Source organism: Zootoca vivipara, chromosome 9, assembly GCF_963506605.1.
Source record: "Zootoca vivipara chromosome 9, rZooViv1.1, whole genome shotgun sequence".
Lineage (NCBI taxonomy): Eukaryota > Metazoa > Chordata > Lepidosauria > Squamata > Lacertidae > Zootoca > Zootoca vivipara.
In genome coordinates, this window is record NC_083284.1 from 56,035,433 (window position 1) to 56,054,361 (window position 18,929).

The 18,929-nt window shown below is 47.7% G+C and overlaps 1 protein-coding gene across 6 annotated transcripts in view; it reads left to right on the top strand.

The window, feature by feature from the left end:
- Positions 1–18,929, top strand: part of CRACD (capping protein inhibiting regulator of actin dynamics) — a 149,183-nt gene that overhangs the window by 74,783 nt on the left and 55,471 nt on the right. For all 6 annotated transcript variants that reach the window (XM_060278801.1, XM_060278802.1, XM_060278798.1 and 3 more), the window contains one exon: positions 17,438–17,603. In XM_060278801.1, coding sequence (XP_060134784.1) covers positions 17,438–17,603 — 166 coding nt within the window. The remainder of the gene's footprint in view (positions 1–17,437; positions 17,604–18,929) is intronic.

Below are 18,929 nucleotides of genomic sequence, written 5' to 3' on the forward strand. Positions count from 1 at the left end.
CAGACGTTAAGGATGAGCTGGCGAGAGGTCCAAAACCGCGGACTATGGATGAGTTGAGCAAAGCTGCGCTAGCGGTGGGGGTGAGACAGGAATCCAGATGGAATGACAAACAAACGACGCGCGCAGCAAAACCTTGGTTCCCACGCTCCCAGGACAGACCTCATCACCAAACCCCACCCCAGGGCCCACCCCAAGCCCCGCCCAGACCTAGCCCAGAGCCGGAACTGATGGAGATCGGAGGAGCGCGCGCGCGCGCGCGGGCTTTTCAAACCCCGGCACCACAGAAACGCAAAGAGGGGAGGGGAGGAAACTGCTTTTTGTGCCACTCCCCCAGTCACCTCGTCAGGAATTGTCCGCATCGCCGGGAATGGCAGGGAAGGGCGGGAACTGTTATGCCCGCCCCCACAGACTCAACGCAACAGCAGGGAAACGAGACAGCCTGGCTGCAGGAGACAAGGGGCAGCAGCCAGGCGCAATCGACGGAAACCAGCCCCCTCCCTCCCTCCCCTCCACAGAGGGGCAGCGCCAGCCCACACCCCCCAGAGCAGGGGTGGTTCTAGAAGTGACTCTGACACTCCCTAATGGGTACCCACTGACGGTTTTAGCGTTAATCGACTCGGGGGCGTCTGCCAATTTTTTTTCAAGAAATTTTGCGGAAGCACACCAGATCCAACTGCTGCAGCTGGACTTTCCCCTGCACGTCTCCACCATTGACGGCAGGGAGTTACTGGGAGGGGCCATCACCCACCAGACCCCCCCCCATGAGAATGACAGTAGGAAGGCACTCAGAGACACTGGCTTTCAACGTCACCACCATCTCAGACCCCCCCATAGTGCTGGGAATGAGCTGGCTAGCACGCCACGACCCATCCATAAGCTGGCACCAGAGATGCATTACATTTGGGTCTGACTTTTGTCTGGAACATTGCATGCACGTTAAGGGGGGAGAGGCGATTCCCAAACAGTACTGGGACCTACAGGAGGTCTTCAGCGAAGCGGAATCCGACCACCTGCCACCGCACAGGTCCTTTGATTGTCAGATAAACCTGATACCGGGGGCAAGGCTACCCCCAGCCAAGCTGTACTCCATGTCAGACCAGGAACTGGAGGATCTGAGGGAGTTCATCGACAAGAACCTCAAGCGGGGGTTCATCAGAGAAAGCAAGGCAGCAGGGGGCAGCCCGGTCTTCTGGGTGGACAAGAAAGACACGCAACAGCGCCGTCTGGTGGTGGATTTTAGACGCCTGAACAGCATGACAGAACCAGTGGCGTTTCCAATGCCCAGAGTGGACGATCTGTTGACAGCAGCGCGCAGGGGCAAGATCTTCACCAAGCTCGATCTAAGGGGAGCGTACAACTTAATCAGGATCAGGGAAGGCGATGAGTGGAAGACCACGATGTTCACGCCTCTGGGATCGTTTGAATACCTGGTGACGCCCTTCGGTTTGCAAGGGGGCTCAGCATGCTTCCAGGCCTTCATGCACCACGTCCTAGGCTCACTCCTCTTCAAGAACTGCTTGGTCTTCCTAGATGACATCCTTATATACTCCCAGGACCCAGTGCAGCATGTGAAGGATGTCAGGGAAGTGTTGCAGCGCCTGAAGGAGCACCACCTGTATGTGAAGCTGGAGAAGTGCAAGTTTCACACCAAGGAGGTGGACTTCCTGGGCTACAAGCTGTCAGACAAGGGGCTAGCGATGGATAAGGACAAGGTGCAGGCCATCCTGGACTGGCACAGCCCCAGGACGCGCAAAGATGCCCAACGCCTACTAGGCTTCGCCAACTTCTACAGGAAGTTCATCAAGAACTTCTCTCGAGTTACGGCTCCCATCACTGACTGCCTGAGAGGCAAGCAGAAGTTCAGGTGGACACAGGAGGTGCAGGCAGCGTTCGAAAGCCTCAAGAGGGTGTTCGCCTCAGACCAGAACCTGTTCCATGTGGTACAGCACGCGCCACTGCGCATCGAAACTGACGCTTCAGACCGCGCGGTGGGAGCCATTTTACTGCAACTGGATGCCAACAGAGAGTGGAGACCCTGTGCCTTTTTCTCCAGAAAGCTGACCCAGCCAGAGCGCAACTACACGGTGTTTGATAAGGAGCTTCTCGCGATCCATTCTGCGTTTAAACACTGGAGACACTTCCTGGTGGGCGCCAAGCACCCCATTCAGGTGTGCACGGACCACAAGAACCTGGAGTTCTGGAGAACAGCCAGGGTGCTCAACCAGCGGCAGATACGGTGGGCAGAGTTCTTCTCGCACTTCAACTTCTCCATCCATTACATACCGGGGGAGCAGAATGTCAGGGCGGATGCCCTCTCCCGCAAACCAGAGTACATGGAGGAGGAGTTGCCACCAGCACCCCGACACGTGTTTCCCCCATCGGCATGGTCCTGCGGAGCAGCAGTGGTGAGCGAGGCAGAACTCACAGCACTGACGGCAGCAGATGAGTTCGCCACCTGCATCTTCAGAGACCTGCGAGGGGGGAGGGAGCAGGCAAAAGACTTTGAGGAAAGGAGGGGGTTGCTTTTTTACAGGGGAGCCCTGTACCTGCCCACCACACAGCTCAGAGGTAAGGTCCTCAAGCAGATGCACGACAACCCAACAGCGGGTCATTTTGGAAGGGACAAAACCACTCACTTAGTCATGAGACACTTCTGGTGGCCAGGGGTGCGGGAGGATGTTTGGGACTATGTAAGGGGCTGTGACACCTGCCAGCGAGCAAAGGTAGTCAGAGCAGCACCAGCAGGGTTGCTGGAGCCATTAGCCACACCGCACAGGCCGTGGGAAGTAGTGTCCATGGACTTCATCACAGACCTGCCTTCTTCCAGGGGCAAGACAGCAGTGTTGGTGGTGGTGGACCTCATGTCCAAAATGTGCCACTTTATACCGTGTGCCAGGGCGGTCTCTGCAGAAGAGACGGCCAAACTGTTCGTTGACCACGTATTCAGACTGCATGGGTTACCCTTAAGGGTTATTTCGGACCGAGGCCGCCAATTTGTTTCCAGGTTCTGGCGGCGGCTCATGAACCTCCTGCAGGTGGAGGTCAGCTTGTCGACGGCTCGGCACCCGCAGACCAATGGACAGGCGGAGAGGGTCAACGCCATTCTGCAGCAGTACCTGAGATGCTACGTCAGCCAGAGGCAAACGGACTGGGTGGATCGCCTGCCACTGGCAGAATTTGCCTACAACAATGCGGTGCACGTCTCCACAGGGGTGTCGCCCTTTAAGGCCAACTACGGGCGCGACCTCAGATCTTTCCCAGAGAGGGAGGGGGAGGAGGAGGAGGAGGGCCCGCAGGCAGAAGATTGGGCAGAGGAACTGGAGACGGTGCACCAACAACTCCGGGAGCACCTGGAGAGGGCCAAGGAAGCGTACAAGAAGGGGGCAGATCGCCACAGACGACCGGGGGAGGTCATCAGGGTGGGGGACAGGGTTTGGTTGTCCTCTGAAGGCCTTCCCACCAGAGGGCGATGCAAGAATAATAAATAATAATAATAATAATAATAATAATAATAATAATAATAATAATTTATTATTTATACCCCGCCCATCTGGCCGGGTTCCCCCAGCCACTCTGGGCGGCTTCCAACAAAACAGAAATTCTAAAATACAGAAATCCATCAAACATTAAAATACAGAAATCCATCAAACATTAAAAGCTTCCCTAAACAGGGCTGCCTTGAGATGCCTTCTAAAGGTCTGGTAATTGTTCTCTTTGACCTCTAGTGGGAGGGCATTCCACAGGGTGGGTGCCACTACCGAGAAGGCCCTCTGCCTGGTTCCCTGTAACTTGGCTTCTCGTAGTGAGGGAACCGCCAGAAGGCCCTCGGAACTGGACCTCAGTGTCCGGGCAGAACGATGGGGGTGGAGACGCTCCTTCAGGTATACCGGACCGAGGCCGTTTAGGGCTTTAAAGGTCAACACCAACACTTTGAATTGTGCTCGGAAACGTACTGGGAGCCAATGTAGGTCTTTCAGGACCGGTGTTATGTGGTCTCGGCGGCCGCTCCCAGTCACCAGTCTAGCGGCCGCATTCTGGATTAGTTGTAGTTTCTGGGTCACCTTCAAAGGTAGCCCCACGTAGAGCGCATTGCAGTAGTCCAAGCGAGAGATAACTAGAGCGTGCACCACTCTGGAGAGACAGTCAGTGGGCAGGTAGGGACTCAGCCTGCGTACCAGATGGAGCTGATAAACAGCTGTCTTGGACACAGAGTTGACCTGTGCCTCCATGGACAGCTGTGAGTCTAAGATGACTCCCAGGCTGCGCACCTGGTCTTTCAGGGGCACAGTTACCCCATTCAGGACCAGGGAGTCCTCCAGACCCGCCCGCCTCCTGTCCCCCACAAACAGTACTTCTGTCTTGTCAGGATTCAATCTCAATCTGTTAGCCGCCATCCATCCTCCAACCGCCTCCAAGCACTCACACAGGACCTTCACCGCCTTCACTGGTTCTGATTTAAAAGAGAGGTAGAGCTGGGTATCATCAGCATACTGATGGACACCCAGCCCAAACCCCCTGATGATCTCTCCCAGCGGCTGCATATAGATGTTAAAAAGCATGGGGGAGAGGACAGAACCCTGAGGCACCCCACAAGTGAGAGCCCAGGGGTCTGAACACTCATCCCCCACCACCACTTTCTGAACACGGCCCAGGAGGAAGGAGCGGAACCACTGCATGACAGTGCCCCCAGCTCCCAAACCCTCTCTAGACGATCCAGAAGGATGTTATGGTCGATGGTGTCAAAAGCCGCTGAGAGATCCAGCAGAACAAGGAAACAGCTCTTACCTTTGTCCCTAGCCCGCCGGAGATCATCGACCAGTGCGACCAAGGCAGTTTCAGTCCCATGATGAGGCCTGAATCCTGACTGGAAGGGATCCAAATGGTCCGCTTCTTCCAGGCGTGCCTGAAGTTGTTCAGCAACCACTCGCTCAATCACTTTGCCCAAGAATGGAAGATTTGAGACTGGGCGATAGTTGGCCATATTGGCCGGATCTAAAGATGGTTTTTTAAGAAGCGGTTTAATAACCGCCTCTTTCAGCGGGTCTGGGAAGGCTCCTTCATGGAGAGAAGCATTTACCAACCCGCGAAGCCCATCGCCCAGCCCTTCCTGGCTAGCTTTTATAAGCCAGGATGGGCAAGGATCAAGGAGACAGGTGGTTGGTTTCACTCGTCGAAGCAGCCTGTCCACATCCTCGGAGGTAACAGATTGAAATTGATCCCACAAAACTTGACTAGACAGGACTCTAGCACTCCCCCGCCCCGGCCCTGCTCCCACGGTGGAGTCTACCTCTTCCCGAATCTGAGCGACTTTATCTGCAAAAAACTTTGCAAAATCATTGCAGGAGATCATGTGGCCCGTACTGGGCCCGGATGGAGCAGGTGGTTCCGCTAAATTGTGAACCACCTGGAAGAGTCTCCTGCTGCTGTTTTCTGCAGATGCGATGGAGACGGCGAAGAAGGTCCTCTTCGCCGTCGCCATTGCCACTTGGTAGGCTCGAAGTTGAGCTCTAGCCCGTGTCCGGTCTGATTCAAAATGAGTTTTCCGCCACCGACGCTCTAGCCGTCTCAACGACTGTTTCATCGCCCTCAGCGCCGGGGAAAACCACGGGGCTGTCCGGGCTCCATGCAATCTGAGAGGGCGCTTCGGAGCCAGACAGTCAATAGCGCTGGTTAACTCCGCATTCCAGCGGGCCACCAGGGAATCAGCTGAAAGGCCATCGACATGGGATAAAACATCCCCTACCACTCTCTGGAAGCCAATTGGATCCATTAAGTAGCGGGGGCGGACCATCCGAATCGGTCCCACCTCCCTGCAGAGGGGAAGGGTTGCAGAGAAGTCCAGTTGCACCAGAAAGTGATCTGACCATGGCACTTCTTTTGTTTCGCTTTTACTTAATGTCAGATCACCAACATCCATAGAGGTAAACACCAAGTCCAAGGCATGTCCGCGGCTATGAGTTGGGCCAGACTTATTCAGGGACAGCCCCATGGTGGCCATGCTTTCCACGAAGTCCCGAGCGGCTCCTTGTAAGGTCGTGTCGGCATGGATGTTAAAATCCCCTAAGACAACCAAGCTAGGTGTCTCCAGGAGCACATCCGACACGACCTGAAGCAGCTCGGGCAGGGAATCCTTGGTGCAGCGGGGAGGTCGGTACACCAAAAGGAATCCTGTACTGCCCCTATTGCCCAACTTCCAGAACATGCACTCAGAAAACTCCGTCTTACCAATAGGACGCCTGGTGCAAACTAATGACTTCCTAAAAATCACTGCAACCCCCCCTCCCCGCCCAGATGGCCTGGGTTGCTGTGCATAAGAGAAACCTGGTGGACAAGCAGCGCCAAGAACGGGCCCATCGGCTTCATCCAACCAGGTCTCTGTCACACATGCCAGGTCAAATCCTCCATCCACAATCAGGTCGTGAATGGCAGTGGTCTTATTCATCATCGACCTGGCATTGCACAGCAGCACCTTCAGGTCATGTGGGTATCCCTTGCTGATTCCAATATCCGTCCGGTCAGGACCAGACCCGGAGGCAGGGATAGTCCTCAGACAACGACTAAGTCTGCCTCCTCGGTAATGACATGGTCTGGTCTTAGCGTAACTCCTCCTCCTACCCGTGACCACTGAGATCGTTTGTCCCAGTGCATCACCCCCTGTGGAATCTGCCCCAGCCATTTTGCTTGCTGGGACCCCCTCCCGGGCAGCCCTGACCCCTCCCCTTAAAAACAAAATAAAACCTCTGTAAAAAACAGCAAAGAACAGAACAAAATAAAAACACAAAAAACACAATAAAACCAAAAACAATAAAAATTACAAATACACTAAAATTTAACAGATTCCCACACCCGACTAAAAATCCCTCCCTAAAACCTATGTAAATCAAAAAATACAGTAAAATAATACAAAGACAGAAAATTACAAACTAAAATTGACCCCTCCCCTTAAAATCAAATTTAAAACCAATACAGAAAACAAACTAATACAATAAAACAATACAAACAAAGACAAAATTACAAACTAAAATTAACCCCTCCCCTTAAAATCGAATTTAAAACCAATACAGAAAACAAACTAACAGACTAAACGATAAACAAAAACCAAAAACAATAAAAGTTACAAACACATCAGAATTACAAGAAAAGCAGCAGCGGCACTGTTTCAGGCCTCCTTGGAGCCTTAAAGCTGTGGTAGAGTATGGGTCCCGCCCCCGGGCCCAAGGTGGAAGTGGGCTTCAGGGGGAGCAGTCCTTCCAGTACTCACAGCAGCACTGATGTTCCAGGCCTCCCAGGAGCCTCAAAAGCTGTGGTGGAGTGGGGGACCCGCCCCAAGCCCAAGGTGGAAGTGGGCTTCAGGGGGAGCAGTCCTTCCAGTACTCACAGCAGCACTGATGTTCCAGGCCTCCCAGGAGCCTCAAAAGCTGTGGTGGAGTGGGGGACCCGCCCCAAGCCCAAGGTGGAAGTGGGCTTCAGGGGGAGCAGTCCTTCCAGTACTCACAGCAGCACTGATGTTCCAGGCCTCCCAGGAGCCTCAAAAGCTGTGGTGGAGTGGGGGACCTGCCCCAAGCCCCAGGTGGAAGTGGGCTTCAGGGGGAGCAGTCCTCCCAAACACTCCCTGGCAGAGCAGAGGCTGGGCCCCTTCACGGTCACGCAACAGGTCAATCCGGTAGCCTTCAGGCTGGCACTGCCAGAGGACATGAGGGTGCACCCAGTGTTTCATAGATCGCTGCTGTCGCCGTACAGAGAAAGCACCAGGTTCAGGGACAGCGATCAGCCTCCCGAGGGAGGGGGGGAAAGGGGAGACACCCAACAACTCAATGTGGCCACTGAGATTTTGGATTCAAGGAGAGGGATGAGAGGGCTGGAGTACCTCATGGCATGGGAGGACACTCCGCCGTCCCACAATGAGTGGATACCTGCCACGGAAGTACAAGAGGAATTTTTAGTGGAAGAGTTCCACGCCCTTTTCCCCCACAGGCCCAAGCCCTGGCACATGGAAAGGGAGGGAGAGGGGGAGGGGCGGGAGGAAGGGATCGCAGGAAGCAGCTCTCCATGGAGATGGGAAGCGGAATTTGAGGATACGGAAGAAGAGGTGTGGGTTTCACCGAGGTCGACTACATCAGAGGCAGGAGAGGACTGGCAGCACATTTTTACTCCCACCAGCTCTGACGCCACAGACTTTTTGGGATTCCCGTCTTCTCAGGGGGAGGGGGAAAGATCGCCGGATTGGGGGGAAATTTTTACACCCACAGACTCTGACACCACGGACTTTTTGGGGTTTCACTCGTCCCCAGCAAGCGGAGAGCCCCTAGGGAGGGGGGGAAGGGGAGCCTGGGAGGGGGGTGGATGTGAGGGACAAGGGATACAGGGAAGTCCCTCCCATCTTAAGTTCCAGCCCATCCCCAAGCGCTGGGGAGAGCAGGGAGAGCTCTGCCTCCAGCGGAGAGTCAGGAAGTGGTGTCCGAGGCTCAGGCAAGGTTGTGGAGCCCATGCCCCAGGTGGGACAGGAAGATGGGAGCAGGGGGGGAAGGCCAATTCCCCCAACTCCGGAATTGCGACGCAAACGTAGGGGGAAGAGGTTGGGTCTCCCAAAGCTTCTTTGCTGGAAGAAAACGCGCCAATCTCCATTCGGAGGTTCTGACACCTCACCGTAAGCATGTATATAGATCGTTCTGACCACTGTAAATAATCAGCACTTAATAAAAGTCTAAAAAGACTATGCTGCGAGGAGTCGTTACTCTAGAGTAGCCACATCAGCGCCTCTGACACCATGGTAGGAAGCAAAGTGAGCTCCTATAATAGCAATAGTCCCAAGCACACCCCTTTACATACTCATGACTGTAACCTGTTCCTATGGGGGGGATTTAACAGTGCACCATGAACATAGTTGCAGTGAGCAAAACTTGCCCACGACCTACGATTGCCAGCCCCATCAATAGGGGACTCCATGGAATTATGCGGTGTGCTAGTTCTCCCTTCACATATAAACATTGTTCACAATACAGTGGTACCTCGCTTTTCGAACATAATCTGTTCCGGAAGTCTGTTTGAGTTCTAAAACATTCGAAAACCAAGGCACTTCTGAGTTTTCGGCATTTGTGTTCCAAAATGTTCGACTTCGGAGGTGTTCGAAAACCGAGGTACCACTGTAGGTATTTTACCAATTTTTAAATAAATAGGGCTATTGTGAAAAATAAGAGCCCTACTTTACCATTATTAATTTTTAACATAGTTTTTATTTTTATTCATTTTTATCTCTAAACTGTTTTATTTGTGGCATTGAGCTATATCTTTGTTTAAATAAAAGCTTATGACATGCAACTATTACATAAAAATAAAGCAACAATAAGCACTCAGATAAACATTTATGAATATATTAAGCAAAATTGTTTCAGAGTATCTATACCAAAATGATTACAGTTCCTACTTTACCAATTCTTAAGTTAATATTTCATAGTTAAGCTGTAAATACTCCAGTAATGTTGCCTTTGAATAAATGACTGTGCAAATCTATTTCTAAATCCAGTAGGTTTTCCTATTGAATGCTTTTGCTTACATGGCTTCTTGACTTTTTTTAAAAAAAGCTTTGCGTGTACAAAGAGAGATGAGGGAAAATGCAGCCATTCAGAACATAAAAGGATTTTCCTAGCATGCCGTGGGAAATCTGGCAACCTCTTTGACAGTAATCTGATGTTGTTTGATAGCTAGAAAAACAAGGGCAGTTAAAATTATAATTTTATTGTATACAGAATTTTGCTTGCGATAAATGTTAACATTCACTCTCTTTCCAGAGATTTTCAATTAAATTCATAGCTGTAAAATTACATCTGCCTCTACAAATCTTTGGTATTCAATGCTGGCATATCAGAAATGTTTGCATAAACAAATGATTGCAACTGGATGCCTTTGAAAACTGGATTTTTCACTAATTGTGAACCAACCTGGCATATGACTGCTGCAGGAAAAATCTATGCCGGCTCCCAGTTATTTTGTCTGCTGGAACACTCCCACACATAAGTAGAGAAAAATTCAGCTGGTTTATTAATGTTTTACATGGCTCTCTGGCTAGGCTGGGCTGCTGAAGTCTGCTGCACCTTGTTTGAGCCAAGGGATGAGGCTGCAGAGGGTGGGTAGAGTAAACTAGGAGGTTGGATCATCGTAAGTAGACAATCTACAGTTAATTTACTGTCCATAAAAGCAACACACAAGCCTACACTGCCTGTAGGGAAGTGATTTTCTAATGCCAGTACAGTACCATGTTTTCATCTTATCCTGGATCAGCTCTGGGCATGCCACTCCCATCAAACTTAGCCAAACATTTGCTGTGACTCCTGATTACCCAACACTAAACAATTTTTTTTTGTGAATGACTAAATATTTGCTGAACTGGGGAGCAATTCTTTGGGGCATAGCTGTCAAGTTTTCCCTTTTCTCGCGAGGAAGCCTATTCAGCATAAGGGAATTTCTCTTTTAAAAAGGGAGAACTTGACAGCTATGCTTTGGGGTCCCACAAAAGCAATATTCCAAGGTAGCTGGCCAAAGTACACCTATGATTATGCTTCATTGCTACAGACTTCAATAGATCAAAACGGTGCAGTTAAATGATGGCTTCTCTGGGATACATTTTTCTTTGAGCTGTTTGCTTTGAAATAGGATTGTCATTGCGCCAATACTTCTTAGCCCACTTACAGTCTCCTGTGAAGGTAGTGGCCTTATTGCACATATGGCTAAGCCATATCTGTTTAAAAAAACTATGGATTAACCACAAATGGTCCCATTGATGGTCAGACTAACTATAGCTTGTTTTGCAGCTGCTTATGCATTTGATGCTTGGTAAGCATCTGGGATTCAGTGGCCAAATGAAGAGTGGTTAAGAGAGGGTGCTGGGTTCACACGTAACACCAAGCTGTAGATAAATCAAGGTTTGTAGGTCAATAACAAACTATAGCTTCAAATTGTTTTTTGTTGGCAACAAACAAGCCAAAGTTAGCTTGCTGGGTTCAGACGATCAAATAAGCCATAGTTTGATAAACCATGACCCAGCAATATGTGCAGATAAGTGTTTGCTTCAAGTAACGGGTTGATACATTTATTCATTTATTAAATGGCTTTTCATAGTTAAATTATGTAATTATTAAAACTAAGCTTAATCAACTGGTGTTTTTTTAAGGGTGCTATATTATTTCCTCAAATGTTGTCATGAGGCAAAAATTGCCAGTGAAAGACTGACAATTTAAAAGAAATGTGCAAATATAGGAATGAGAGAGAGGAGTTGACTTCATGAAGTTAATTCTGTATCCCCAATCACCCACACATGCCCATTTCTTCCTTTTCTATTCTCTCTTGAGAACAGTAGGGCCAAGAGTGGGTGTGAAATATGGCAGTGAAAGGTAATGGGGGCAGAGGAAATGGCAGTACGGCAGAATTTGTTATTGAAAATGCAGGAATATATTGGGGAGATATAGTATTTCTTATGGCAAGCATTGATAAAATGTGTTGCTTATTGAACAGTGCATAAAATAATGGAACATGCTTGTCAAATGTGAAGGCTGGGAGCCTTAGGTCATGGAATTTGCTTCTAAAGGCCTCTTTGATTTGCACTGAATTATTTTTATACTGTGTTCTTCAGTGAGAAAGCCAGCCTTGACCCTGAGCTTTTATTCACTTAGCTCTAGAGTGGAAAGCACTTAGTAAAAATTATATAAATCAAATATTGTTTCTGGTTAGTCAGTTTTAATCTTGGTGAGCCATTTATTTTCCTATTATATGTGTTGGTTGGTATTAGGTTTACTAGAACAAATTGCACCAGGGATCTGTATAATTTTCAGAAGCAATAGTAACATCCACAAAATAGGGAAGATTAAACAGCTAGGGTACTTTTCCTGTTTACTGGTCAATACTTGAGTGCACTTCTAGAATTTCAGCCACATATCATCTAGACAACTTTGAGTCTCTTCTGACATCCCCTCATTGTTAGTGAGGGAACCACTGCAATTTTTTGCAGCTCTCTGTTTAAGTCTTGTGAGTTGACATTGGGTAAGTTATCTCTATAGGAAGTATTATTATTTGTTAGAAGCAATGTATTCCGGGGGACAGTATCTCTCTTTGAAGGCATGGGTGTGGCACACAGCTGAGCCTTGAAGGGTGGTAGAACAGGGGTCCCCCAACCTTTTTTGGGCCCAGGGACATGCTGGAAATGTAATAAACTGTTGTCAGCGCCACAGCTTACCCATTTGAAAAACTGGCAATCCTTGGAACGCCCCACAAACGAGCAAGAAGCCTGTACAAATCCCAAAGCAAATTTAAGTAACAGACTCTCCAAAAGACACCAAAGGCCCCTAATCTAAAATGTAAGCAGAAGCTTCTCCTTTTGGTTACTCCAGAGAAGAGGGGAAGAGGGAGAACAAAAAGCCAGTTAATACCGTATTTTTACATGTATAAGACTAGGTTTTTTCCCCTTTAAAAGGATGTCAAAAATTAGGGGGCGTCTTATACACGGATAGTGCCGAGGGTGGACTGGCGATTGGTTGTTGCTGCAAAAATAGGGGGCGTCTTATACATGGAAAAATACAGTAATTGGGTTGCTACCACAATACTAATCCATAGTTTAAGTTACATGTGTACCTTCCTAGAATATTCTGAATCCATTTTGTATTTAAAATGTATTTAGGAGGGGTTTTTTTTAAAAAAAAATAATGCTAGTCATTTTGAAGGGTAATTTGATTTTAGCTGTAATGTTCTCATTAATTTGTCCCTGGTGTTTGAGTAATGCGATATCAGAGGCACAGGAATTGCAATCTGTTGCGAGATCAGATGCTTTATTTTGTAATATTGCTTTAGTAATGGGATTATAGATCAGACAGAAAAGTGGAAAAATACTATATCTAGTTTCATGCTATTTCCATTTCCACCTTGAATTTAATTAAGTAAAGATTTTTATGTCTGACAGAAAATATGGTTTAACACAAGTGCACTTGTTACGTTTTGGGGTGGCAGAGTTTTAAAAGGTGCAAGGGCACCCATAATTCTTGGATTTAGTAACAAAACTATTGGCACCCAACAGTTCCCAGGTGTACTTTCACAATTATTTGATCTTTGCAAAATGAAAATGACTGGCTTAAGAAATTGAAATATAGGCTGTTGCAGTGTTTGTTTACAATATTTGTATAACATAGTGGTTCTCGAAGCAGCTCACAATAATAAGATGAGATTTATAGGCAGATTATGTTGCCCACGCAAGAACAGATCCGGAATACCATCTGCTGCTGTTGTGCTGTAGTACTGCATGGCTCATGGCTCTGTTCTCTTGAAAAGTTGTGATACGGTGGGCACGTAATAATAATAATCCTGGCCAGCAGTGTTTTCCAGATTCTTCTCCTCAGTCTATCAATTGTAGCTGCTCTCATTGCTAGTGGGTTTTTTGGGGGGGGGGATTTTATAGGTAAATTCAAATAACCGTTTATCAAGAAGTAATATAGCAAGGTGTGGTAAGGTTTTCAAAGCTCTGGCAAGTGATGAGAATTTTACTGCACATCTGCATCTGATTAGAAATTTGGCAAAGCAGTGGAGTTATTCTCTTCAACTCCTGTATGGCAGGCCATTAGCGACAACCAGCTTAAAAAAGTGGTTTCAAGCACACCATGGAAAATTGATAGCTTATCTCCAGCAAGACAAAGATTGCATACATTTATTGGTATGGGATAAAGCACTCTCTCTCTCTCTCTTTCTCTTTCGGTAGGGCTATTCTTTTTCCCCCCTTTTTTTAGAATTACAGAACTAAAATAGCATGTATTTTAAAAGAATATACAGGCAGCCCCCTGTTAACGCTCATTCAATATGTGTGTGCAGGGCCGGCCTTACGGCCAGGCTGGGGGGCGCAGGGCGCCATGGCGCCGGCCCGCCAGGGGGCGCATCGCAGCTTCGCCCGCCGGCCGCTCTTCCGTGCAAAAGCGCCCTCGGCAGTAGCGCTGCGTGCTGAGGCCGCCCGCCCGTCACGCAGCAGCGCCTGCCCACCTGCCCGTCGCGCTGGGAAATGGGGGGGGGGCGCCGGAGGGATCCGTCGCACCACAGCGCCAGGGCGCCGGAGGTGCTTAAGATGGCCCTGTTTGTGTGACCGCATCACACCGAACCTGGAAATGACACTGAAACATAGACCCACGCTTTTGCTCATTTGTCAGTATTAGTGAAACCATAGTGTGATAGCTCTATAGCCATGTATTCTAATACAGTGGTACCTTGGTTTCTGAATGTAATCCGTTCCGGAAGACTGTTTGAGTTCTGAAACATTCGAAAACCGAGGCGCAAAGGGCGGTCTGCAAATTTAATAGAGAAAATTGAGAAAAATAACATATACACTCAGCGGAAGCAGTTAGACTTCCGAAGCGTGTTCGAAAACGGAAGCATTTACTTCTGGGTTTACGGCATGCAAAAACCGAAATGTTGGTCAGCGGAGACATTCAAAAACTGTACCACTGTATGTGGTAAAAGTCAAGGGTCTAATCCAGGCATCCCCAAACTGCCGCCCTCCAGATGTTTTGGCCTACAACTACCATGATCCCTAGCTAACAGGACCAGTGGTCAGGGATGATGGGAATTGTAGTCCAAAACATCTGGAGGGCCGAGGTTTGGGGATGCCTGGTCTAATCCAATGATAAGGCTTCCCTACATTAACCACCTGGTTACTAAGTTGGTTGTCTCTATGCTCGTCTATAGCAGGTGACACAGAGTGAGAATCTGATTCTTCCAAGCTATTATGGAGTCTCATTGCTATACCTGTCTTAAGGAAATGTTTGTCCTTCCTGCTTTTTCTTCACATTCAGATTTTAAGTGTATGATTTCTATTTCAGGTGTTGTTTACCTATTTTATAGTATTTATTCCTTCAAAGTTTTCCTGAGTTTTCAAAGTATTGAATTGGTGTGTGCTGTCAAGTATGCATTTTAATATGTAAATAAAATTTAGGCTCACTTTTTTAATATTAAGAAAATGACTGTTTATTTCTAGGAAGTACTGGACGGAAACGGGAAAATGGGGTGGGGAAACCTCAGGCTGGAATCTTCCTCCAGCCCAAAAGGGGTTGCTGCACTGTAATAGAAAGTTCGTTGTTGCTTATGTAAGAAACTGCAGAGTAAGAAACTCTGAAGTTGCCATGTCTGTGTGTTGGGTGGTGTGTGTGTGTGTGTAATTACATATAATAGTGTAATAGCACGGGTGGCACTGTGGGTTAAACCACAGAGCCTAGGACTTGCCAATCAGAAGGTCGGTGGTTCAAATCCCCACGACGGGGTGAGCTCCCATTGCTCGGTCCCAGCTCCTGCCAACCTAGCAGTTTGAAAGCACGTCAAAGTGCAAGTAGATAAATAGGTACCGCTCGGGCGGGAAGGTAAACGGTGTTTCTGTGTGCTGCTCTGGTTTGCCAGAAGCAGCTCAGTCATGCTGGCCACATGACCCAGAAGCTGTATGCCGGCTCCCTCGGCCAATAACACGAGATGAGCGCCGCAACCCCAGAGTCGGTCACGACTGGACCTAATGGTCAGGGGGTCCCTTTACCCTTTATTTAGTGTCCTGTTTAATAGCAACACAATCTTCTTTCTAACCCTTTCCCTCTTTCCTAAAATAACCCCAAAAAGCAGGAGGTGGGAGGATGCTTTATTAACCTTTTGGAAACAATGCCTTTATCAGTATGAATAACCTTTATTCCCGTGTTAAGGTATTGATTAAAGCAGGAAGCAACAACAATAAGCTGCAGCAGTGCAGAGCTAATCAACAGTTAGGGTTGAAGCAACAACGCCAGCTACAGAATACTGTACTGTACTACAAGGCTAGCCATAGTATCCCTGCACTTTTGCACACATTTAAGCAGGGAACCCCCCCCCCCCACATTCACAATGTGATTTGTTGAGCATCTGCACTTAACCAGTGACTTGGTCTTATATGTGCTCTGAGACAGAATTGAGATCCTGGGCTGCTACAGTTTCCGAGCCCTAACTTAGGCTCACCGGTGTCTAAATTGAGTTAAACGTACAACTCTCTAACTAGGGAGTGGTTCTTTATTTACCAAAATGCCATTACAGCGTAAATGGTATCATGGCCCATAAACACAGAGAGGCAGCAGTTGCCCTGGGATATGAGGAAGCTACCTCCCAGATGCCCATAGCTTTGACTCAAACAAGCAAAACTTGAATCAACATATTTGCCCAGTCCTCCCATCTTTGCCCCACCTTGTCATTAGCCAAGCCATCTGTGTGATACTGACTGATATCACTATTTAAATATTAAGAACAATGAGCCTTGTGGCAGCTTTGAGACTGACAAATTTGTCATGGCATAAGCTTTCATGGACTGCATTTCATTTCGGCAGACACAATGTTGTCTGTCTGAATCCACACAATGGATTTTACCAAACCACAGGTGTTAATTGTCCTACCAATGCCAGGATGTCTGTGTTCTAATTACTGTTTTTCTGTGATAGGCCATTGTTAATAAGGTTACGGTCACAGCCTGTACTTTTCTGAATTTAATTTCCTTCTGACCTTGCTGTTCACTAACCCACCCCTTCCCCCAATGTATATATGCACCTGCAACTCAGGATGAAGTGGCCTTTAGTTGACAAAACCTAACGTGCTAGCCTACTAAGATGCCACAAGACTTTTCTTGCTTTTGCTGCAAGAGACTAATATGGCTACCCCGCTAAGAAATTTAAATACTGTAATAAATTGGTTGCAACTCCCCCTTCCACACTTCTGCTTAGTATCTGTTGCAGGTAATATTCCTTCGGCAACAAAGCAGTGCGTTGCACAAAAAAATTAATTCTACTGTCATTAATTCTGCAACATACTGGTCGTTGCATATAGTCCTCCCCCCCCCCCTTCTAAATATTAGTCTGGTCCTGACCATAGCTGCCAAGTTTCCCACTGGAAAATGCGGGATCAGCAGCGGCGCGGCACCGGAAGTCGCTCTGCCCGATTTCCGGGAGCCCAGACATTGGCAGAGCGGCACCCAAAATGGAGCCTCCCTGACAGGTAGGAAATCTGGGGGATTTCTGGGTGTTTTTTTTCTATTCAGGATAACAGCGGGAAACGGATTAAAATCTGGGGGTTTCCCGCGAAAAACGGGAGACTTGGCAGCTATGGTCCTGACACCCAAGTGTGAATCTTTAAAACCTGAGGGCAGATATTTTAATGCTTTCCATTTTGCTTTTGCAGTGGCAGGGCCTTCAGTTTTAATGCCTCCAGTCTTGTTCTTAATATATAGCACCTTTCTCAGCAGTAAGTGGAATGCACGCATTTAAATTCCAAGCACAACATTTGCTTAGACTTTTGACTGCTCTTTGGCCTCATTCTTCCTTGGCAAGTACTTAACTAACTGCCTTTCCGTTCACCAAGGGTGCTCAGAGGTGCCGTGTTGATAAGCTCCTGTGTGCATTTGTCTCATTATCTGCAGACAAGAAAAAAGCCAGCAAATTCCAGCCTTTTAAGAAGTTTTTTGGTAGGAGGAAAAAACGGGAGGCAACCCCAGACCAAGAGGACACCAAGCTGAAACCGAGCAGTTCCTTTGGAAATGTCTGCAATGGACTGTCTTCTGATGAAGAGACAAACAGTGGTCTGAGGTAATGAAACATGTGCATTTTGCCATTGCTGCTGTACCTTTTGTCCTGAGCCTGCCTGGAAGAAAAAATGGTAGCTATACTGAGAATTCTTGTTTGAATCAAGCATGGCCGTTTTGCATTTTGTCAGCTGTTACTTCAGTGCAGTTATTTTGGAGTAAGTGCTTCTGTAATTTGATGACTCCCAAGGGACTGGTTTCAGGATTGCAGCTTTTGCATCCCTGTATGCTAAACACTGGATATTATAAGGTGTTTGTTAAAATATTACTATAAAGTTAACTGGCAGATCTATAGTTATGTAGGTGTTTTACAAAAGATAAACTTGGAGATAGTTCCCCTCCCCCTACACACACACACACACACACACACACACACACACTGCAGGCACTTCATGCATGAAACCATTTAGACCTTTATACACTGTTCCAGAAAAACGTCTACTTCTGCTTCATTGACTATGCAAAAGCCTTTGACTGTGTCGACCACAGCAAACTATGGCAAGTTCTTAAAGAAATGGGAGTGCCTGATCACCTCATCTGTCTCCTGAGAAATCTCTATGTGGGACAAGAAGCTACAGTTAGAACTGGATATGGAACAACTGATTGGTTCAAAATTGGGAAAGGAGTACGACAAGGTTGTATATTGTCTCCCTGCTTATTTAACTTATATGCAGAATTCATCATGCGAAAGGCTGGACTAGATGAATCCCAAGCAGGAATTAAGATTGCCGGAAGAAATATCAACAACCTCAGATATGCAGATGACACAACCTTGATGGCAGAAAGTGAGGAGGAATTAAAGAACCTTTTAATGAGGGTGAAAGAGGAGAGCGCAAAATATGGTATGAAGCTCAACATCAAAAAAACCAAGATCATGGCCACTGGTCCCATCACCTCCTGGCAAATAGAAGGGGAAGAAATGGAGGCAGTGAGAGATTTTATTTTCTTGGGCTCCTTGATCACTGCAGATGGTGACAGCAGTCACGAAATTAAAAGACGCCTGCTTCTTGGGAGAAAAGCAATGACAAACCTAGACAGCATCTTAAAAAGCAGAGACATCACCTTGCCGACAAAGGTCCGTATAGTTAAAGCTATGGTTTTCCCAGTAGTGATGTATGGAAGTGAGAGCTGGACCATAAAGAAGGCTGATCGCCGAAGAATTGATGCTTTTGAATTATGGTGCTGGAGGAGACTCTTGAGAGTCCCATGGACTGCTAGAAGATCAAACCTATCCATTCTTAAGGAAATCAGCCCTGAGTGCTCCCTGGAAGGACAGATCGTGAAGCTGAGGCTCCAATACTTTGGCCACCTCATGAGAAGAGAAGAATCC